The following is a 19343-nucleotide window of genomic DNA, read 5'->3' as shown; positions in this document are numbered from 1 at the left end:
GTGCTCTGCTCTCTGCATAAGCTTCCCCAATGGAATATAGAATCATAATCAAGGTTTGGTCCTGATATTCTAAGCTCACTGTGGGATTTGCCCGGTTTTACCGGAGGAACTAACTTATTCAGGGGGACCAGGAATGCCTGTGATAGCTGTGTTACACTAGAAAAATTGGAAGTCAATCTCAAGAGTGACATTCCTGAGTGCAGGAGATGGCGCTTTCATAGCAGCTGCCCACAACCATGAAACTTGCTTCTACAAAACATTGAAATGACCACAAATCCCACTTCTTTCTGAACATGCAAAACTAATATATTTGATTTGACTTTCCCACAGTCACTATAATTTTAAAATCCCCATCTAGACTGAGGAGAGAGCTTAACTTATGATATTTAAAATAAAAATGATGAAAGAAAAAATTGGAAGGCTCATGCATCTTGATTACAAATTAAATAAAATAGAAACTTAGTATTCATGGGGTGAGAGGTAAAGGTGATCATATGTTTAAAAGCTGGATAAAAGAAATCAGAGTAGGATATATAGTCAGTTTTTCCTTGGAAAGAGGTTAGCAGTGGGGTGCTGCAATAATCTGTTCACATTGAAGGTGGCAAAACTTGTTGATACCCAATTACATAGTTGAATTACCTATATTGTAATGAAGTTATAAAATTGAAATTCATTATAGACCATTGCAAGATAATGCATATGGGAAGAAATAATAACTGTACTGATTTGCATTGATAGGCCCTAAATAAAACAAAAAAATCACTGTCCGAAATTGTCTGCAATCTTGGCTTATCACAGAACGCCAAGTAGGAATGAAACAAGTGGAGGGGAAGGAGGGTAGAGTAATGTGGGTGTAGTTATAGACAGCTCACTGAAAATATCTGGTCAATAAGCAGGTTAAGGGGGTACAGGAGAGTACTGAAAAATGACAGTAGGATTGTATAAATTGTACACCTTCAGTTTCAATACTGTATTCAGTGTTCATCACCCCATCTCAAGACAGGTATGGCAGAAATAGGATCCAGAGAAGGTCTATAAAAATGAGCAGAGTAACTGGTAACATGATATGTGTGTATGTATATACACAGTATAATCATAAACAAAATGGAGTAAAAACTCACTTGTGCACTCTTATTCATACTGTCTCATAGAAGACGAGATCCCGAGTGAAATGAAAAAGCAACATATTTAATATTGATGAAAGGAAGCTTGGATGTGTGTATTTTTAATAAGATTTTGTAATTAACTTGTTGACCCCACTACCGCAAGATATTAAGGCCAAGAGTTGTTAGGTCCCAAAAAGGATTGGAGACCTGAATAGTAAAAATCAGCAATAGTTACTATAAAAAATTTAGAAAGGATTCCAACCATCTGGATTAGAGACATAAACTCAACGACCAACCACTGGGAATTAGTCAGATTATCCTTGCCTAATTGTCCATTACTGAAGCCACTGGTACAAGTCACTGTTGAAGATGATATAGCATTCTAGGCACACTTGGCCTGATCTGCCGTGACTTTTGCACCCATTTAAACATTTTGACAGGAAACTTCAGTAGCCTGCAAGGGCCTCTGTTGTCATAAGCCTCAAAGTCTCTTATGCTGCAACTGGGTGACAAACCGCCAAGTCTCACTAGCTCGGATGTATTCCAGTTCCTCCAATCCAAATTGTGACTATTGATAGCTCCTACGTAAGATGGGACACTTTTAAAGCAATTGATTTTTCCATAAAAAATAAAAATTTTTCAGTACTCTATGTGTTTAAAGTTAAACTGGACAGATACAGTGCATCAAACCCATGATTTTATTGTAAGTCTCATGATATTTGGTGTTTTTTCTTAAATCCCTAGCTCCTGGATTCATGTGATTGCATGGAAGCTTCCTCTTTAAGGAAAAAATGTTTCTAGCTCTCATGGGTGGGGCAAAAAGTTTGAAAACACTAACCCTAAAGGCTCAAAGCCCTGAAAGCAAATAAAAAGAGCCCAAAATGTATTTTAAAATGGTCAGATTTTAAAAATAAGCTAGTTCATGTTTGTGCAGGGTTTACCTCATGATTCTTGAAGACTTGGGGTTAACAGTACTGCAGCGATAGTTGTTTAAAAGTAAGCTGTTACCAAACAGCTGTCATATGCTTATCCTAGTTAATTCATATTTCATTTTCATGCAACTCATATCAAGACAATACTTAGTAACCATCCTGTTTTAAGAGACTGTCCCAAACTTTCTGAGTATGATTTTGTTCCACTTCTTTGCTTAAGCAATTGATTTTTATTGGTCCTTAGACTCAGGTCACTTCAAACAGGTCTCACTTTTAAAAGAAAAAAAAATACGGTTTTGATAATGCTGTATGGTGACTGTTGGAAATTGCTGATTTAGTTTAATTGTTGTGACATTCCCCTGGTGTTATCTGGACTGATGGTCTGCTAGGTCACTCCAATCCTCAACTCTGGGAGCCATCCTTACCCTGCTCTGCTGTGAGAACCCCCACTCCTGGGCTGTTCATGCACAGCCTCTAGTATGTAAGCTGCTACCAGCTACGTGAGTGGGTGCTTTTGGCCAGCTGCTGCTTGGATTGTGCAACTGAATGACACTAGCCAATATCTCCAGTCCCAGACACAACCCTAGGAACGTCTGTTTTGCAGTGTCCAGTTATGCCTGCTGGACATTGCAAGCTTGTATGAGTTCATAAGTTTAACAAAGAAATTGATATATACCAGGCTTGTTATCCCAAAGGGAGTCTCTGACACACTTCAAACCAAATTCACTGCTTCAGGTAGAATAACCAAACAAATTTATTAACTACAAAAGATAGATTGTAAGTGATTATAAGTCAAAGTACAAGAAGTCAGATTTGGTCAAATGAAATAAAAGCAAAACACATACAAACTTAGATGCTTCTCACAACAGGCTGGCTGGTTGCCCTTCAGCCAGGCTCTCCTCTTTGATCAGTTCTTCAGTCGCTTCGTGATGGTGGCTGTAGATGGAGGTGGATGAGAGAGCACTGGCAAACGTTTCTCCCTTTTATCATGTTCTTTCTTCCCTCTTGGCTTTGCCCCCCGCCCCTTCAGAGTCAGGTGAGCATTACCTCATCATAGTCCCAAACTGACCGAGGGAAGTGGGGTGACTCACTGGAGAGTCCAACAGATCCTTTGTTGCTGCCTAGGCCAGTGTCCCTTGTTCCTGTGAGGCTGGGCTGGGTTTGTTCCATACATGCCCTGATGAGGTGTGAACTGCCCCTTTGCTCTTGGAGTTTTTGCCTGGACTTGTTTTAAACCATGAGGACACATTTTCAGCCTCATAACTATATACATGAAATATGTTACTCAGTGTATCATGAGCCTTCCGAAGACACCTGTCATAACAAACTTCGCATTGGCTCTCACACAATCATATTATAAGGATGAACATGGGGTACAGAGTGTCACACTGGTGTCTACTAAACAAATTAGCTATGCCTTTCAGCACTCTTTTAGGCACATAAATATTACTAAAAATGTGAAACACAGGCACAATGACTTGCCTGTGGCTTAAAAATGGATCTGTGACTAAAATAGGATGGCAGGTCCTGAATGCTCTAAGGCAGGGTTGGCCCTACGTATTTTGTGTCACAGAATAGAAAATGTTTTCACCTTCCCCACTTCCCCCAAAATAGAGAGAGTGGGGATTTGCAGCTCTGCAATGCGATCATTTGGCACCCCAAATATTGGTTTGCCGCCCTACCCTACTAATCTACCATAAACTAGTATTCCAAAATTTTGGTCTTGAATTCAACAGAAAAACAAGTCACTGTCCACTATGTGCAAGTAGGGCAGGAAGGGATCCATAGATGGGAGTTTAGCTGTGGTCAGGATGTGGCTAATATGGAAATTGTGCTGGTCTGTAGTGCCGTTCCTATTTCAGTGAAACAGGATTACTCCTCTGCCGAAAGCTATAGAATCATAGAAATGTCGGGATGGAAGGGGCCTGGAAAAGTCATGTAGTCCATCTCCCCATGCTCAGGCCAAAACCCTGTCTGTACAGATAAAGGGTTTTGTCTTTCTGATTATCTCACTAGTTTAAACTTTCTCTTTAGATTGTGACAAGAAACATTGGTAATATCTGGAAACCTCTGATTTTCTTGATACTTCCCACTCTGACTTTCAACCTGGGTATAGGACAGAAATGGCACTAACCTTTTTGGTATCTGATCTCCTTGCAATGGACAGAGGTTAAATGTCCATACTGTTTCTTTTAGGATTGTCAGTAGCCTGTGATACTGTTGACCAATAGGTTTAGTTGATCTATTGTGTGCCCTTGCTTGAATAGGTATATTTATTATTAATTTATTTATTAATTTAGTATTAACTAAATAGCAGTAGTTCCATATGTCCTATGATAGAGATCCGAGAAAGTGGTGTTGGGCAATGGGTTGTTGGCCTGTGTTCTATGCTGTACGACTTCACCGACTTTTATTCTGTCACTGATTCTATTCAACATGTATGCCGAGGAAGATAGTGAGACAATTTGGGCTGTGATGCATTTGGTACACAGATGACATGTAGGTCTGTCTTATATCAAACTCAGATTGTGCATTTTTTTGCTTTAGTGGCTCACCGAGATAGGGACATGATTGAAAATTAGCTGGCTGAAGTTCAGTGTGGATAATGCAAATGAGTTGAGGGAAACACCTAGAGAATACGATGGGTGGTATTAGCATCAGTTACTGAAAAATTTTCTCTTCAGTAATTTTTTTGAAACTGATAATTTGGGAGTGTTTTTGGCTCACCTGTTGCTTGATGATTTCCAGATATTTTAAACCGCCATTTTTATCTGAGTCTGGCAAGGTGCTTATGACTTGTTGTTTTTTTCCCCTTTGTGTGTGGACTTTGCTACATCATTGTGACCTTTCTCATGAATTACTGGGTGCTTTCTACAGGTGACTGACTGTTCAAGGCTCCTAAGAACCTAAAGCTGGCATATACTATAACGTCTTCCCACTCTATGGTTTGATGTACCTGCAGGAGAATGTATTACATCAATTTCTTGAAAAACTGCACTGGGTGCCTATTTTATTTTCTGGTGCAACTAAAGATGTTGACACTCATCTGTAAAGCACTAAAGGGCTTGGTTCCTGATTATTTGAAAAATTACTTCTTATCCAATGAAGTCTTTGCAATTATTATAGCTAATGACAGATACTCTTATAGCTACATAGATATGGTTATACTGTAGTCCCCTTGTTAGAATGTCTGGGGACTGCAGACAGGATTTCCTCACTTGAGAAATCTTGGCAGGAATCTGCTTCTGCACTTAGTGTGTCAGAGCTGGTGTGTGTGGATTTGGGGAGACTTCGGTGTTGAATTGTTTCAGTTGTTTATATATTTTGTCTAGTGCCCACAGAAATTGATGGGCATTTCTTTAAAAAGAAAATAAACAAATTAGTTCCTCCATTAAGTTATCTGAAGATGAGCAATGGCTGGGCAATGGGATGTGTTGGATGGTGAAATTACATACACTTTCTTTACAATAGGAGAGTATTACATTTAGAATACAAATAGATATGGAGAGTTATGGGGCACCGCTGAAAAAGTCTTGAAGAATTGGAATCAGGGAGACAGATTCTAATTCTTTGAGAAAAATTTGTCCACTCCTGGCCTATGTCTATATTGGGCAAATACGTCATATTAGAAAAATGCAGTGTTCTTAGCATATGCACAACGTGCCTCAAGTGGCACGTGACCAGGATTTATCACTGAATTTAGTCTGCTGGTTGGATCATTAGTTTCTCTGGCTCAGGCTGGGTACTGATGGGGAGTGTGACCTGAATGCTGATCCATGCCCCCAGAAACATGTATTGACCAACACCACTTAACATGAAGTTAAACACAATTTTGTCTTCAACGTGGACAAGATCAGTCAAGCTTATGTGTATGCTGATTCTGGTGTTGTCACCAGCATTCTCCATGGGGAAGACTGATGCAATGAAATCATTGCTGACAAAACGAATATCCCCATTTTCCTTAATGGCTACTATATATATATAATCTATATGTTATCTATATTAAAATCTTAGCACCGTCCTCCCTGATTTCCTTCTTAATGTTGTGGTAATTTATGTTCCTTATATTGGATTTATTAGGATTAAACTTTCGAATTCTCAAGGATTTCTATCTGATTGGCAAAGTTTGAGTGGTTGTTCAAGTTAGCTGTATTGGCAATATGGGCTATATTGGTCTTGTCATCCTGCTTTTGTTTTTTGTTCAGAGGCATGTATGTCTTATGATGATCTACTATTATTTCCTACATAGCCTCCATATCTAAGGATTTTATTTCCTTTAATTTTGATTTTAGGCCCTTTTTGAGTAAGCTTACTTTACTGAAGTCTTCATAAAATATAGTGTTCCTATATTAGTTTTTGGTACCTTTCCTTCCTTGAGGATGTTTGAACTTAATTTTATTGTTATCACTATTAGCAGCTCAGCAATTGTTGTTTCTTGACCAACTCCTGCACGTCCTTGGTCTGTGTCCCTGCATGGGTCCATCAGCAATTGCCGCCCATGTAGGGAGAAGTGAGCTATGTGGTGTATACTCCCTTCTTGAGGCTGCACTATCAGTCACAGAGTGACTCTGCTCCTGAGTATGTCTACATTGCAATCAAAGGTGTCATTGTAGTAAGCGGAGACATACCCAGGCTAGCTTTAATTTAGCTAAATTGGGTACCAATAATAATTAAACTGTGGCAACAGAATTGTCACAATAAGAGATGATGCAATTTTAGATTTGGTTTTGGTAAGCACTGAACATCAGAGAAGAGCTGGTTATAGGAGATAACCTTGGATCAAGTGATCATGAGTCAATTTGGTTTAAAGTAAATGGAAGAATAATCAAAACAAAAGGTTTTTTTTTAATTTCAAAAGTGTAGACTTTGTGAAATCAAGGGATTTAGTTAAAGAAGTCAATTAACCTGAAGAACTCAAGGACTTAAATGTGGAGGAGGATTGGAATTTCTTCATATCAACTATACAAAAACCACCTGAAATTTGCATTCCAAGCAAGAGGAAGAAAACTTGTAGGGAAAGGCTCCAACCACAGCCAGATGAATAACCACCTCAACAAGGTTATCGTAAGGAATAAGCAAAGAGCCAATAGGAAATGGAAAAAGGCTCAATCAGCATGAAAGCTACATTCTCGATTAAAAAAAAAAAAAGCAAGAATAAAGTGGGAAATGTTAGAAGTCAAGCTGAATTAGCTCTTAAAAGGAAATTAAAATAAAGAACAAGGGTTGTTTTAGTTATATAAATAAATAAAAAGAGAATAAGGAAAGATGAGGTTGGGCCATTATGCAAAGTGGTTGGGAAGGGGATTAAAGATAATCTAGGTGTGGCCAAAAACCTAAATGAATACTTTGCCTGTTTTCAATAAGGATGATAATATGGATAAGGGCAGTATCTCTGATGGAAATGAGTGTCTATAAATGGAAATTAGCACATCTGTGGCAGGAGAAAAAATTAAAGTGTGTGTGTGTGTGTGTGTGTGTGTGGAGGATGAGGGAATAATTTCTATCCAGAATACTGAAAGAACTGGCCCAAGAGACTGCTAGTCCAGTAGCAAGGATTTTTAACAAATCCGTCTATTTGAGGTAGCGTACCACATGACTGGAGAATAGCTAACATCATGCCTATATTTAAGAAACGGCAAAAAAGTGATGCTGGCAATTACAGACCTGCTAGTCTGACCTCATGGAGGTAAATGATAATGCAACATGAATTTAGCAAAGACAGATCATTCCAGACTAACCTGATGTCCTCCTCTGATTTTTTTAGATAAGGGAAGTGCAGTAGATTTTAATATACTTGGACTTCGATAAAGCATTTGACATGGTGCCACATGGGAAATTTAGTTACATTAGAAAGATGGGGATCAATATAAGAACTGTAAGGTGGAAAAAGGAATTGGCTAAAGGGGAGAAGTCTCTCTGGGTTTTGCTGAAAGGTGAATTATAGGACCGGAGGGAAGTTACTAGTGGAGTTCCTCAAGGATTAGTCTTGGGACCAAGTAGGAGTGTGTTAATGGCATTATTTTTGATGATACCAAGTTGGGAGGCATCATCAATACAGAGAACGACTGGAATTTGAGACAGGAAGATCAGGATACCCTTGAAGGGTGACAGAAGTGGGATGAAAATGGGATGAATTAAATACTGCAAAGTGCAAGGTCATACGCTTAGGATCTAATAATAAGAATTTCTGCTGTAAGCCGGGGGCTTATGAGTTGGAAGAGACAGAGATGGAGATAGACCTGGGAGAGTGGGTCGATCACAGGATGACTACGGGCCACCGGTGTGATGCGGCTATAAAAAAGGCAAATGCAATCGTGGGATCCTAGGCAAGGCGTTTTAAATATAGAAAGAGAGAAGTATTAATTTCCTTATAAAAGGCGCTGGTAAGACCTCATTTGGAATAGTGTATACAGTTCTGGTCATGCATATTGAGGAAAGATGAATTCAGACTGGTACAGGTGCAGAGAAGAGATACTAAGATGATCCAGGGAATGGAGGAGTTTTGAAAGGAGACAGAAAGAGCTTGACTTGTTTAGTCTAGCAAAAAGAAGGCGGAGGGGATATGACTGCTCTTTAGAAATACATCAGGGGGGTAAATACCAGGGAGGCTGAAGATCTATGTAAGCTAAAAGACAAAGTTGGAACAAGAGCAAATGGATATAAACTGGCCATGAATAAATTCAGGCTGGAACGTAGATTTCTAACCATCAGAGAGGTGAGGGTCTTGAACAGCCTTCCAATAGGAGTTGTGGGGGGCAAACAACTTAATTATTTTTGAGCAAGAACTGGACAAACTTCTGAGTGTGATTGTAAAATGGAGTAACTTGTGATGGTAGGGAGCAGGGACCAGCAGCCCTGGGGCTCACTTCCCATTTATGCACGTCAAAGCTCGTGCTTCAGGGCTTCAGCTGGCCACCTGCAGCGGTCAGGAAGGTATTTCCCCCCCATGTATTCTGGTTTTTTTAAATAGTTCCTTCCTCTGGAACATCAGGGATGGCCCTGGTTGGAGACAGAACTTTGGATGCGGTGGGCCAGGGCTCTGAAATGGCACCAGGCATTCTCTTTCTAAGGTGGTTGGCTGACTGGTTCTTGCTCACATTCTCAGAGTCTAACTGAGGGATCAAGAAGAAATTTTCCCCAAGGTCAGATTGGCAAGACCGGGTTTTTTCCGCTTTTCTCTGTAATGTGTGAGTGCAGATTACTTGCCAGGATTGTCTGGCTATCTCTCACTTAATCATTTCCTTGCCATTGCAGGGGCCTCTGCCACTGGTGCACTTCAGTATCTCCCGTTCTCTGCCTGTAACACAGAATAGTCTAGTCTCCTGCAGGTTCTAGTACCTTGGTCCCGTTTCAGTTGTTGGGTTTGACATGCACTGGGTGCTGGTGGTGGTGATCTGTGGTATGTAGAAGGTCAGACGAGATAAACAAGTTGTCCCTTCTGGCCTTAAACTCTATAACTTTATGGGCTAGTCACCTCCAAGTATGTACCCAGGCTCCCTGGTGGGCTCGTACTCAGCTGGCTTGCTGGAGCCCATGCCGCACTATTACAGTACTACAGCCCAGGTTTCACTCTCCATTGTGGTGCTGGAGCAAACTAGATTAAACTAGATTAAAGCTAGTTCAGGTATGTCTACACATGCTACAGTCACACATTCAGTTTCAGTGTAGACATGCCCTGAGTGGCTTATGGTGAAGGGGTAGGTTTCTTCCCTATCCACAGAGGATTACCCCCTTCCTGCAACAGGGTAATAGGTACTTACAGCTAGCCAGGGAAAGTGTTGTAATGCAATAGCAGTTTAGGCAAGGTTTTGCTTTGAGCTAGTACACCAAGTAGTCTGCATTTTCTTTTTAAAGATACAAATAAATGCTAGCAGGCTATAGGTATTAAGAATCAATCCTAGTCCCATTGATGATGATGTAAGTCCTGTTACTGGCTTCAGTTTATTCATTTAGATTTATAGAGATGCTTAAAAAAATTCCCCCTACCCATATATACTCTAGCCACTCTTGATATGACTTTAAAATGCATCACAAATCATATGCTCTGCTAATTCTTCCTCACCCTCTTTATTTTCAATGCCAGTTAGGAGGAGGGGGAAGATGGGATTTACAGTGTACCCTGAATGGCCTCAGTGCTAGTGGAACCAAAACTTACCCCTCACTATAGTGGTTAAGACATTAAACAAAAGCTATAAACAAATCTGTCCTGTCCAACATATCACAGACTTGATTTCTTATGGCATCCTGGCTTCCTTCATGCTGTTCTCTGCAAGCCTGCTTGTTTACTTGTCTCGCACTCATCTTTGTGATTCTGTCTACTCTGCGCTCTGTGAATGTAATGCCTTTCTATTACCAATTTGCCAACTAACCGTCCTCTGCTCCATTCAAATCCCTGACTTGCTTCTTCCATAATGATCACAAGAGCAAGAAGTGTTTTTTGTTTTCGTTTGTTTTTAAATTAAAAAATCCTATCCACGCTGTTCCATCCTTTGGGTTTCCCTATGTATCACGATCACTTTTTTTTTTAATGTCAGGCTTTCTTTGGGTAGATTGTTTTTATTTTTCTGGCATATACAGTGCCAAGGACCTCAAGGTTTAAGAAAGAACAATTTAAAGTGACTCTGCCACCTTGAAATCTACTCCGTTAAAAATAACAACAATAAATTATGGTATTTTAAGGTAGTACAGTTGCCTGTGAAACCTCTTGTAATTCTTTTGTTATTTTATAATCCTGTTTTTCTCAATGCTTTATTTTGTTGTGTGAAAGACTTACACAAATAAAAGTGGAAACTGACTGACTATGCAAGAGAACCAATGAAACTATACATTTGACAAATCAAGTTTACTTTACTCACACATGCGTGCGCATGCTTGGAAATTGAAAATGAGCTAATGAGGTCCAGTTCCTGGTTCTGAAGGAACAATGCTCAAATGTTTGTACAGACAAACTTCTATAATGCAGCTACTTTCAGTACTATAAAGTTCTCAGCACACTGGAAACTGTACAGGAAGCATCGAATAAATGGGACTTAATAGCCAATGAAATAATGCAAAGTATACTGTTGTGAATCTATTTGTTATGTTTAGCTCAAGGAAACCCTCCATTTTAATTTAACTGAAGCTGCTACAGAATTTCTGGTCATCTGCAATGGAGTGCTGAATGTTGTCATGGAATTGTTTGCTGCAGAGTACACAGGCTTTAGTCCTCAATTGAATACGGAACTAGGGTGGAAAAATGCCATTGAATTGCCATTAACCAACCTATTTGCCCCAATTTTGGCTGTTGTAGAGATTGGCAGCATTTTCCCAAAAGTACTGCAGCATGCTAATCCAGGTGAAAATTGCAGATCAGACTTTAGTACAGTTTTATAAAATGTGTGTAAAGTAGGTTCTTTAACAAAACATAACCACGTACATTTTTTTTGCTATGTTATATATATACCTGCTTGTTTGTGTATCTGGATGCAATCATTGTGATGAGATACCTTCTGTTCTTCAGTGCAGCCAGACCAGTTTTATTTTTCATTTGGTTTAATTAGTTAATTTAGCAATCAGTACAGTGCATTGATGTAGTAAGCTGATAGTTCACAGATCGCTTCACACATGAGTGTCTACCTCAGACCTCCGATAACCATGTTAGAAATTGCAACACTATATGTTGCAGTTTGTAGAACTTTCACCATGTGCTAGGGTTAAGTTGGACAGAGCACTTGGTTGGAGAATGAAGGAAATCAGAAGTGAGTTTAAAAATGGTTACGTTTTAATTCAGTATGCATAAGTGGTAGGATGATGTAATAACTAGAGCCCTGCAAATCTACAGATATCCGCAAATCATATTTGAGGATCGCAGACAGATGCAGATCCAAATTTTATAGCTAGAGCCCTGTAAATCTGCGGATATCTGCTTTATATCCACAGATCATGTTTGTGTATCATGGATTGGATGTGAATACAAATTTTGTATCTACACAGGGTTCTAGTAGTATCTTACACATATGGGGAGTCTTTCATCTAAGGGATTTCTTAGCACTTTACAAATTCAATATATTACAAATATTGATTCTTTTTTTTAAAGATCAATATGTTTGAAACATTGTCTGGGAGAGGAAGAAATAGAGCTGTTAATACTGTTGCTTTTTAACTTGTCTATTTTTATCTGAGGTGAATGTTTGCATTTTTGCCATCGTAGGCTGGGGCCAGCCCCAGGATGCTGAATTTTTTGCATCATAAGCTTCGTATTGCTGGTTGTCCACATTTAGCAGGAATCAGTTTTGGATGTCATCACTGATGTGTAAGGTTAATTATTTTCTTGTGTGCTTATTCTGGTACCTTCTGTGTATTAGTTTTAAGCAAACAGCACTTGCTATTTTGTTAACCTTAATTTTTCCTTCTGTGTATCATAAGTAAAAGTGTGTATAAAAATCTTTGCCTATTGCTAAAATGTAGCTACTTCTGTTTAACATCTATGTGAGCAATTCAGGACATGAAGCAAAGAATCCTGTTCCCAGTAGAACTACCAGCAGTGGTCAATGTAATGGAAAAATGAGGAGGGGACAATATTAAAAATATTACTTAAATTAGTTAGAATAACTGTTAGATATGGAGTTGGATTCCAATTGAAAAATAGAATGAATGTTAGTAAAGGAGTCAATATTGCTAAAAAGTTAACTTTCACTTTAGGGGAGGGTACAGTTGGCAGAATTGCTGCTGAATATGTGTATAATCAAATATTAATATAAATCTTAGAAACAGAATTTAGCAGTTAATGAAAAGGTACGTTAGTGCTCAGTTCTGTAATGCACTTTAATTGTGAAAACACACCCTTAAAGGGGCAATCAACTTGCATTGTTTTTTGAAACTTACACAAAAAACTTTATCAAATAGTACTATTTTTGAAATCTGTCCCAAAATTTAAAAAAAATGTAAAAATTGAAAAGATGGTTACATTTTTTCCTCAGTTTGTTTAAAAAGATATTTAGGGTGAGCTTGAGAGCAGTGCCACTGATGTTAGGGCCTATCCTTCATCTCCCCTTTCCTTTGTGCACACACCTGCTTTGATATCTGTTTACTTTCAGTCTACACTTACTGGTGATTGTGATTGATGCAGTGGGGACTGATTTAGTGGGTCTAGTGAAGACCTGCTAAATTGACCGCCGAGTGCTCTCCAGTCAGCTCCAGTAACGAGAAGAATAAGATACATCAATGGGGGAGTGTCTCCTATTGACGCAGCGTGGTGTAGACACCGCAGTAAGACGATCTAAACTATGTTGACTTCAGCTATGTTATTCACATACCTGGAGTAGCGTAACTTAGGTCAACTTACCCCAATGGTGTAGACAAGGCCTCAGTTTCAGTTCTGCTGCTGCTGTCACAATGTGCTTGTAGTGCTTGGGAAGGGTATGCAAAACAGTGAAACTGATTATATGTAAATTCAAAAAAAATTGAAAAATGGGCGGGGGGAGGAGGGATGTGTTTAACATTTGTTGTAGTAATGTTATGGGTGACTTGTAACAACAACAGGTACCATTTTACAGTGAAAAATATGATTTTCAGTGTCCCTTTTTAAAATACTTTTCTCCATTTTTGTATATATTAAATACAGATTGTATGTCAGAGTTTTATATTTTAAAACCACAAAAGCATAGTTTAAATTTTTTTTGCTCAACTTGCTTTTTTCAATAACATGTGCCAAGTGATGGAGAAGTACAAATTCAGAGTTGAGATACTAATAGAGATGAGTGTATTACTGGTGTCCAAGATGGATAGGTTAGCACAGGAATTGGTATTATGCTGTTTCTTAGTCTTTAAAGGCTTTTAGATAATTGTGAGTGTGGTTATTAAAAATGTTCATCATCTGAGTGGTCAGATAACAGGTCTCACTATGTTTTTATTCATCATTAGTATAACTGTGTTAGTGAAGTGGATTTGTAAGTTCACAGAACATTTGAACAGTAATTGACCAATAAGATGTGAAACAGACTGCCGAGTGTATGAAAAGGCAAAAGCCTGAATAGACAAAGAAAGTCAAAGCCTGAAGATGCTAATTTGAGGGATTGGGTTTCAAATTTAAGTAGAGACAATTCATCAGAAGCCTGACTGTATCGTACGGAAACTGTAGCGGTAAGAGATATACTATATGTTAATTTCAGGATGTATTTTGTTGTGCAATGTGGTTACAGCTGGAGTATTGGCAATGTTCCTCATAAAACAAGGCTTTCCCCTGTTTTTAATGGTTGTGTGACATATCACTAAGTGCCAACCTTAGCAAGCATTTTAAAGGAAAATGATAGGTTTATGAAAATGAATGCTTATGCCTATAAATAAACTTAAATGTTTAGCAGCTGCACCCATAACAATTGGATTTGAGTCATAACAATTGACTCAAGACTGGCTCACGGTATTTAAAGATCTATAGAACTGTGGTATGTATTTGATCAAATTTACAGAAGTTAAAAAAAAAAAAAAAAAAAAAAAGGGGTGGCTAGCAGCCAAGTCTGAGTGAATACAGATGTTGTTCTAAGGGATTTACTGTATGTTGCTGACAACACATGACCAGGATAATCGGGTGTTGTGGACTTTATGGAATGTGGCTGAAGGTTTCAAGTAAACATAAACCAAACTTGACTGTAGAACATAAACTTTTCTGTAGCAGGATAGATGTTGAAGATTTATATTCTGAACATGAGAGAATATAGAATTAGAGGCTTCTGTTATATTCAATACAATTTTTACAATAGTATATATCCCAATAACTTAATTTTTTAATCTTAATTCTAGATTCATACAGCCTAAGCCCACCTGCACACTGTCATAGTTTCAAGGTAACTGCACGTGTATTTCCACCCCTATGGTCCACTCCAGGAGTTTCCCAAACAGGTCTGAGGTCTCCAGCTGTCACCTGTGTGACTCTTATCCCACTCTCTTAGGACAGGTGATGGTAAGGCTGCACAGCCTGCCCGATACTGATACCCCAGCAAGCCAGTCTGTGTAAAGGTCAGCCTCTGTGCACTGCTTTCTCTCTCCAAGGGCTATGAATAGTGTATTGCCAGCAGTTACAAGTTACCACGCGTCTCTTTCTAAGCAAGCACACTTCGTCTTAAGGTCAAAGCATTACAGAGAAAACACACACAAATCCTAATAAACAGATTTAAACACACATTAGGCATACCAGGAGTCAGTCCTCAGTCTTATGGGGTGCTAGTAGGCCAAAGTCTTTCCAGTCCATCTGCAAGGGTCCTGACGGTTTGCTGGACTACAAAGAAGGCCTTGAGTCAGTTCAAGCTCATCCTTTTATCCCAAAAACCCTTTATTTGTCTCCTAATCTCTGGAAAATCGAGGTTGGGATCAGTATATATAAGCCTCTGAAGGGAGCCCCTCTGGAATTGTTTAGTCTCAGTGACTCACCTTAGTTCACTGTTTTTAATTCCTGGAGGAGCTGTGGTAACCCTCCCCCATACATGAACAATCATGTATAGACTGTAGATTTAATACAGTGGGCCACCACAAATATTGCATGAGGTTGCAATATCTGTCTCACACACATTCTAAGATACAGATGTTAGATATAACGTAATCTTGATAAGACTCCTCAGAGTTCAGTCTTTTTTTATGGAAACACTCTTTTAATATTTAATAATTTCCCACTGAAAAACAATGCATATTTTAAAGTGAATTCTACTTTGAGAAAAGGCTATGTATAAACACCATCACCTTACTCCACAAATCTGTTTCCTTTGTATATTCTGTCATATCTGCTTTCATTAGTGTGTGTGTATGTGTTTTTAAAGCCACTACTTTCACTATTGCCAGCCATGCGGAACCAGCATAGTACTGGGAGAATGAATTGACATTGTTTGTTTTTTCTGGCTTTGATGTCAATTAAGTTGCAGTTATATGTGTAACGACATTGTCTTCAAATTGTGCTTGGTTATTCCTCTGCAACCACAATAAACATGAGTTGCACCAGATATACCTGAAAGAAAAACTTTGTCTTGCAGTCTTTATTAGAATTCAGAAAGGACATAGCCTGACTTCCAGATCCTGGGTTGAGTTTGCAGGTTTGGCAATTACAAAGATCACATATTTAGGGGGAAATCATTTGTTTTTTAGCCTGGTAACTGAGCAAAATAGATGTGGAATAAATGAGAAACATTAACAATAGCTGGGAGAGGGACAGATGGGGATAGGTTCAGTATTTTGGAGAAAAACAAAACATGGAAGTGACTAAATGTGTCAGTCACCAACTACCCTGATTATTTTGTATGTTGTACTTCCTCCATTCTATTTCATCTGCTCTGTGTCTTCAGATGTAAGTTGAGGGATGTCTGCCTGTGTGTCTACTATGCCCAGCACATTTTGGGCACTAGTGTAATATTACAAATTTAACTACCCTAGATACATCATATTTGAATACATCCTCTAATGATAGTGGAATCTGAGAAATGAGACTATTGTGCCATAATTAGGTGAAACTTTCTATATCGTGAGGACACTTAGAAATACGTTAGAATATAATTTCAAATAATGAGTGTAATTAAAACCAAAGAAGTATATAATGTTTTACAGTTAGCTGTTTGGTGATTGAATGTTTGTAAGCTGTAAATATGTTTTTTCAAAGTTATTAAAACAATTGGCTTTTAGAGCTAAATAATGTTTGCATAAATATGTTCTTTTGGGCTGTTTCACTAGCCAGCGGGAGAGGACCTCCTACATATAAGTTCCTCTAACCCAGTGGTTTTCAATCTTTTTTTTTTTCATTCAATCTTTAAAAATTTCAGATGAAGGTGCAGATCCCTTTGGAAATCTTAGACATAGTCTGTGGACCCCCAGTTGAAAACCACTGCTCTAGCTCAAGGGGGTGGGAAGGGAAAAAAAGAGAGTTATTCTTCCATTTAAAGAGTACTTTCATACCTTTCATGGGTGTTTTGTATGTTTATTTGAAGTCTGTTTCCAGTTTAATGATTACTGGTTAGCAGGTTATTTTGGGATAATGGCCAAAGAGTAGATCATATACCAGAAGTGTACTTTTACAAACCCTGAAGCTCTAGAGATGACTGAAGCATATCTCTTTAATGTGTGAATGTGTGTTGAGGGGAAAGGAAGAAACTGGCAACTGGAATGAACCTGTTTGCCAGACTCGGTGGAATCCACAAATCTGATTTATAATCTATATAATGGAGATTATCTAGTATTAAATTAGTTATCCAGAATGAAAACTAATTCAGTATATAAAAATATTGTGTTGGGCCTATTCAGAAAGTCCAAATCCAGGCAAAATTCCTATTTAATTCAGTTGCTGTTGTATGTGTTGAGTAACTCTGTAAATTGTTAGTCTCTAAGGTGCCACAAGTACTGTTCTTTTTGCGGATACAGACTAACACTGCTGTTACTCTGAAATCTGTAAATTGAGCACTTGTTTAGGTACCTAACTTTAGGAATCCAAGTTTCAAAAATGTTGGCCATAGATCTTTAGCCTTTTCAGATGCCTGTGTTTTTGCATAACAAATGGTGCATTTTGAATTAAAAACATAATCTAAAACTGTTTCCAAAGAGCATTTGCACAGAGGTTACAGTAAAAGTTCTTTAATCAATAAGACGTACATATGGGTGTAACTACTTAATACTAGAAATCAGTGTTTCATGTTCTCATTTTATATACTCTGTGTTTGGAATAAAAATAACAAATTAAAGTTTGTAGACAATTGGTCAGATTTTTATACAGTTTTTTTTTTCTTACAGGAATAGTGAATAGTTCCAATGATGGAGGACGGGAAGCCTGTTTGGGCTCCACACCCAACTGATGGGTTTCAGATGGGGAATATCGTGGATATTGGCCCTGACAGCTTAACTATTGAACCGTTAAACCAGAAAGGCAAGGTAAGAAAGGGATTAAGGAATCCTTAAAGAACTATACCATCACATAGTTCTATGCGTAGAGCACAACAATGGGAGTCAATTTCTAATCTCTGCTTTGTCTCTGGCTTGAGCAATTCACTTAACATTTCCTTTGCCTCAGCTTCCTCAGTACAAAGAAAAATGATCATACCGTAATATTGAATTCTGCAGTACTGGCTCCCCCGGCAAGAAACACATAGTTTCTGGTTGCCAGATTTACATGTATCTGCAGTATCTATAGTAAGTAACTGAATATGTGTGTGTCTTTCTGTGCAGTGTTACTTTTCCCATATTGAAACTGAGACTGGCTCAGGATCTGCCTTTGAGATGACACCTCCTTTTTCTCCCTCCCCCATGCTTGCTTTTATATCTAAAATCAAAATCTAGGATGAATTATAAACACAAATTTTGGTTGTATTGATTGTCATATTTCCTCCCTTCTTTCCTATAGTTTCACAGTTTCAATAGAATTAATTTTATAAGGGAAAAGTGTTTTCTAAGAACACTTCATAAATGTCTGAAAGCATTATGTATTACCTGATAGGTAATTCTGAGGGATACTGAATAATGTATTTGAAACCATAGTGTCTTAACCCTCAGATGTGTTAAGACTAGTGAGACATGAGTACCACTAACTTGGGTCTTTGTACCTCAGGAAGCCCAGAATATTAAAGATAAAATCGAAAACCTGTAAATAAACCCCCCCACTGCATTTATGGTGAGTGAAACATTGGTAATTGAAAAATACCCATGATGCTGGGGAAAACCATTTTTTAAGGAGTAATTTAAGGAATTTAGTAGCAACAGTTACATTCCATCAGTCTCCTCCAGATGACATCTTCAAAAGTAATATGGTCTCAAACCACAAAGAGCTCTTTGGATTATATTTTTGGGATGTTTCTGACTTAATTTGATGCAATGGCTTAATTCAATGTTGAAGCGGAGATGGATTCCTTGTCCTGACATATGAACTTTTAAATTGGTAGAGTTTTCACAATGTTATGCACATCCAATGGTCTTAAGCTGAACATCAATTTATGACAGAGAGTATCTTCATATTATAAGAAATTTTGTGTTACCCAGTTATTTTAGTTCAGCTAGCCAAGAGGTTATGTTTTTACATTTTACTGGCAAGAGTGGTAGCAGCTGTGTTTTAAAGTCTTCATGTTTTGGTGTTTCTGAAGATTACTTAAATTGTGTGTGATTTCCAACAAGTTCCCCCTCATTATAACTTAATTTGTAGGAAAGGAGAATACCCTCATTTTCTCATCAGCTTTCTCATATTGACAATTGCAGGGAATTTAGTCACAGGTCAAGAGGTGACGGAGCAGACCTTCCTTTTTTGGGGGACCTGGGTATATATCTTAGGAAGAAACCTGAATAGGAAGCTGGTCATCTTTGCTTGATAAAA

General features: G+C 38.3%; 1 protein-coding gene across 5 annotated transcripts in view; it reads left to right on the top strand.

Annotated features, from left to right (window-relative positions):
• MYO6 (myosin VI) overlaps window positions 1-19343 on the top strand; it is a 160180-nt gene that overhangs the window by 19512 nt on the left and 121325 nt on the right. For all 5 annotated transcript variants that reach the window (XR_005596381.1, XM_039531197.1, XM_039531204.1 and 2 more), the window contains exon 2: window positions 17774-17914. Coding sequence is in view for 4 of the 5 variants with exons in the window: in XM_039531197.1 (XP_039387131.1) it covers window positions 17795-17914 (120 nt within the window). In the remaining variant the exon portion in view is untranslated. The remainder of the gene's footprint in view (window positions 1-17773; window positions 17915-19343) is intronic.

Source organism: Mauremys reevesii, linkage group 3, assembly GCF_016161935.1.
Source record: "Mauremys reevesii isolate NIE-2019 linkage group 3, ASM1616193v1, whole genome shotgun sequence".
NCBI lineage: Eukaryota > Metazoa > Chordata > Testudines > Geoemydidae > Mauremys > Mauremys reevesii.
Note: the sequence above shows the minus strand (reverse complement) of the source record. Positions and strands in the feature narration are given on the sequence as shown.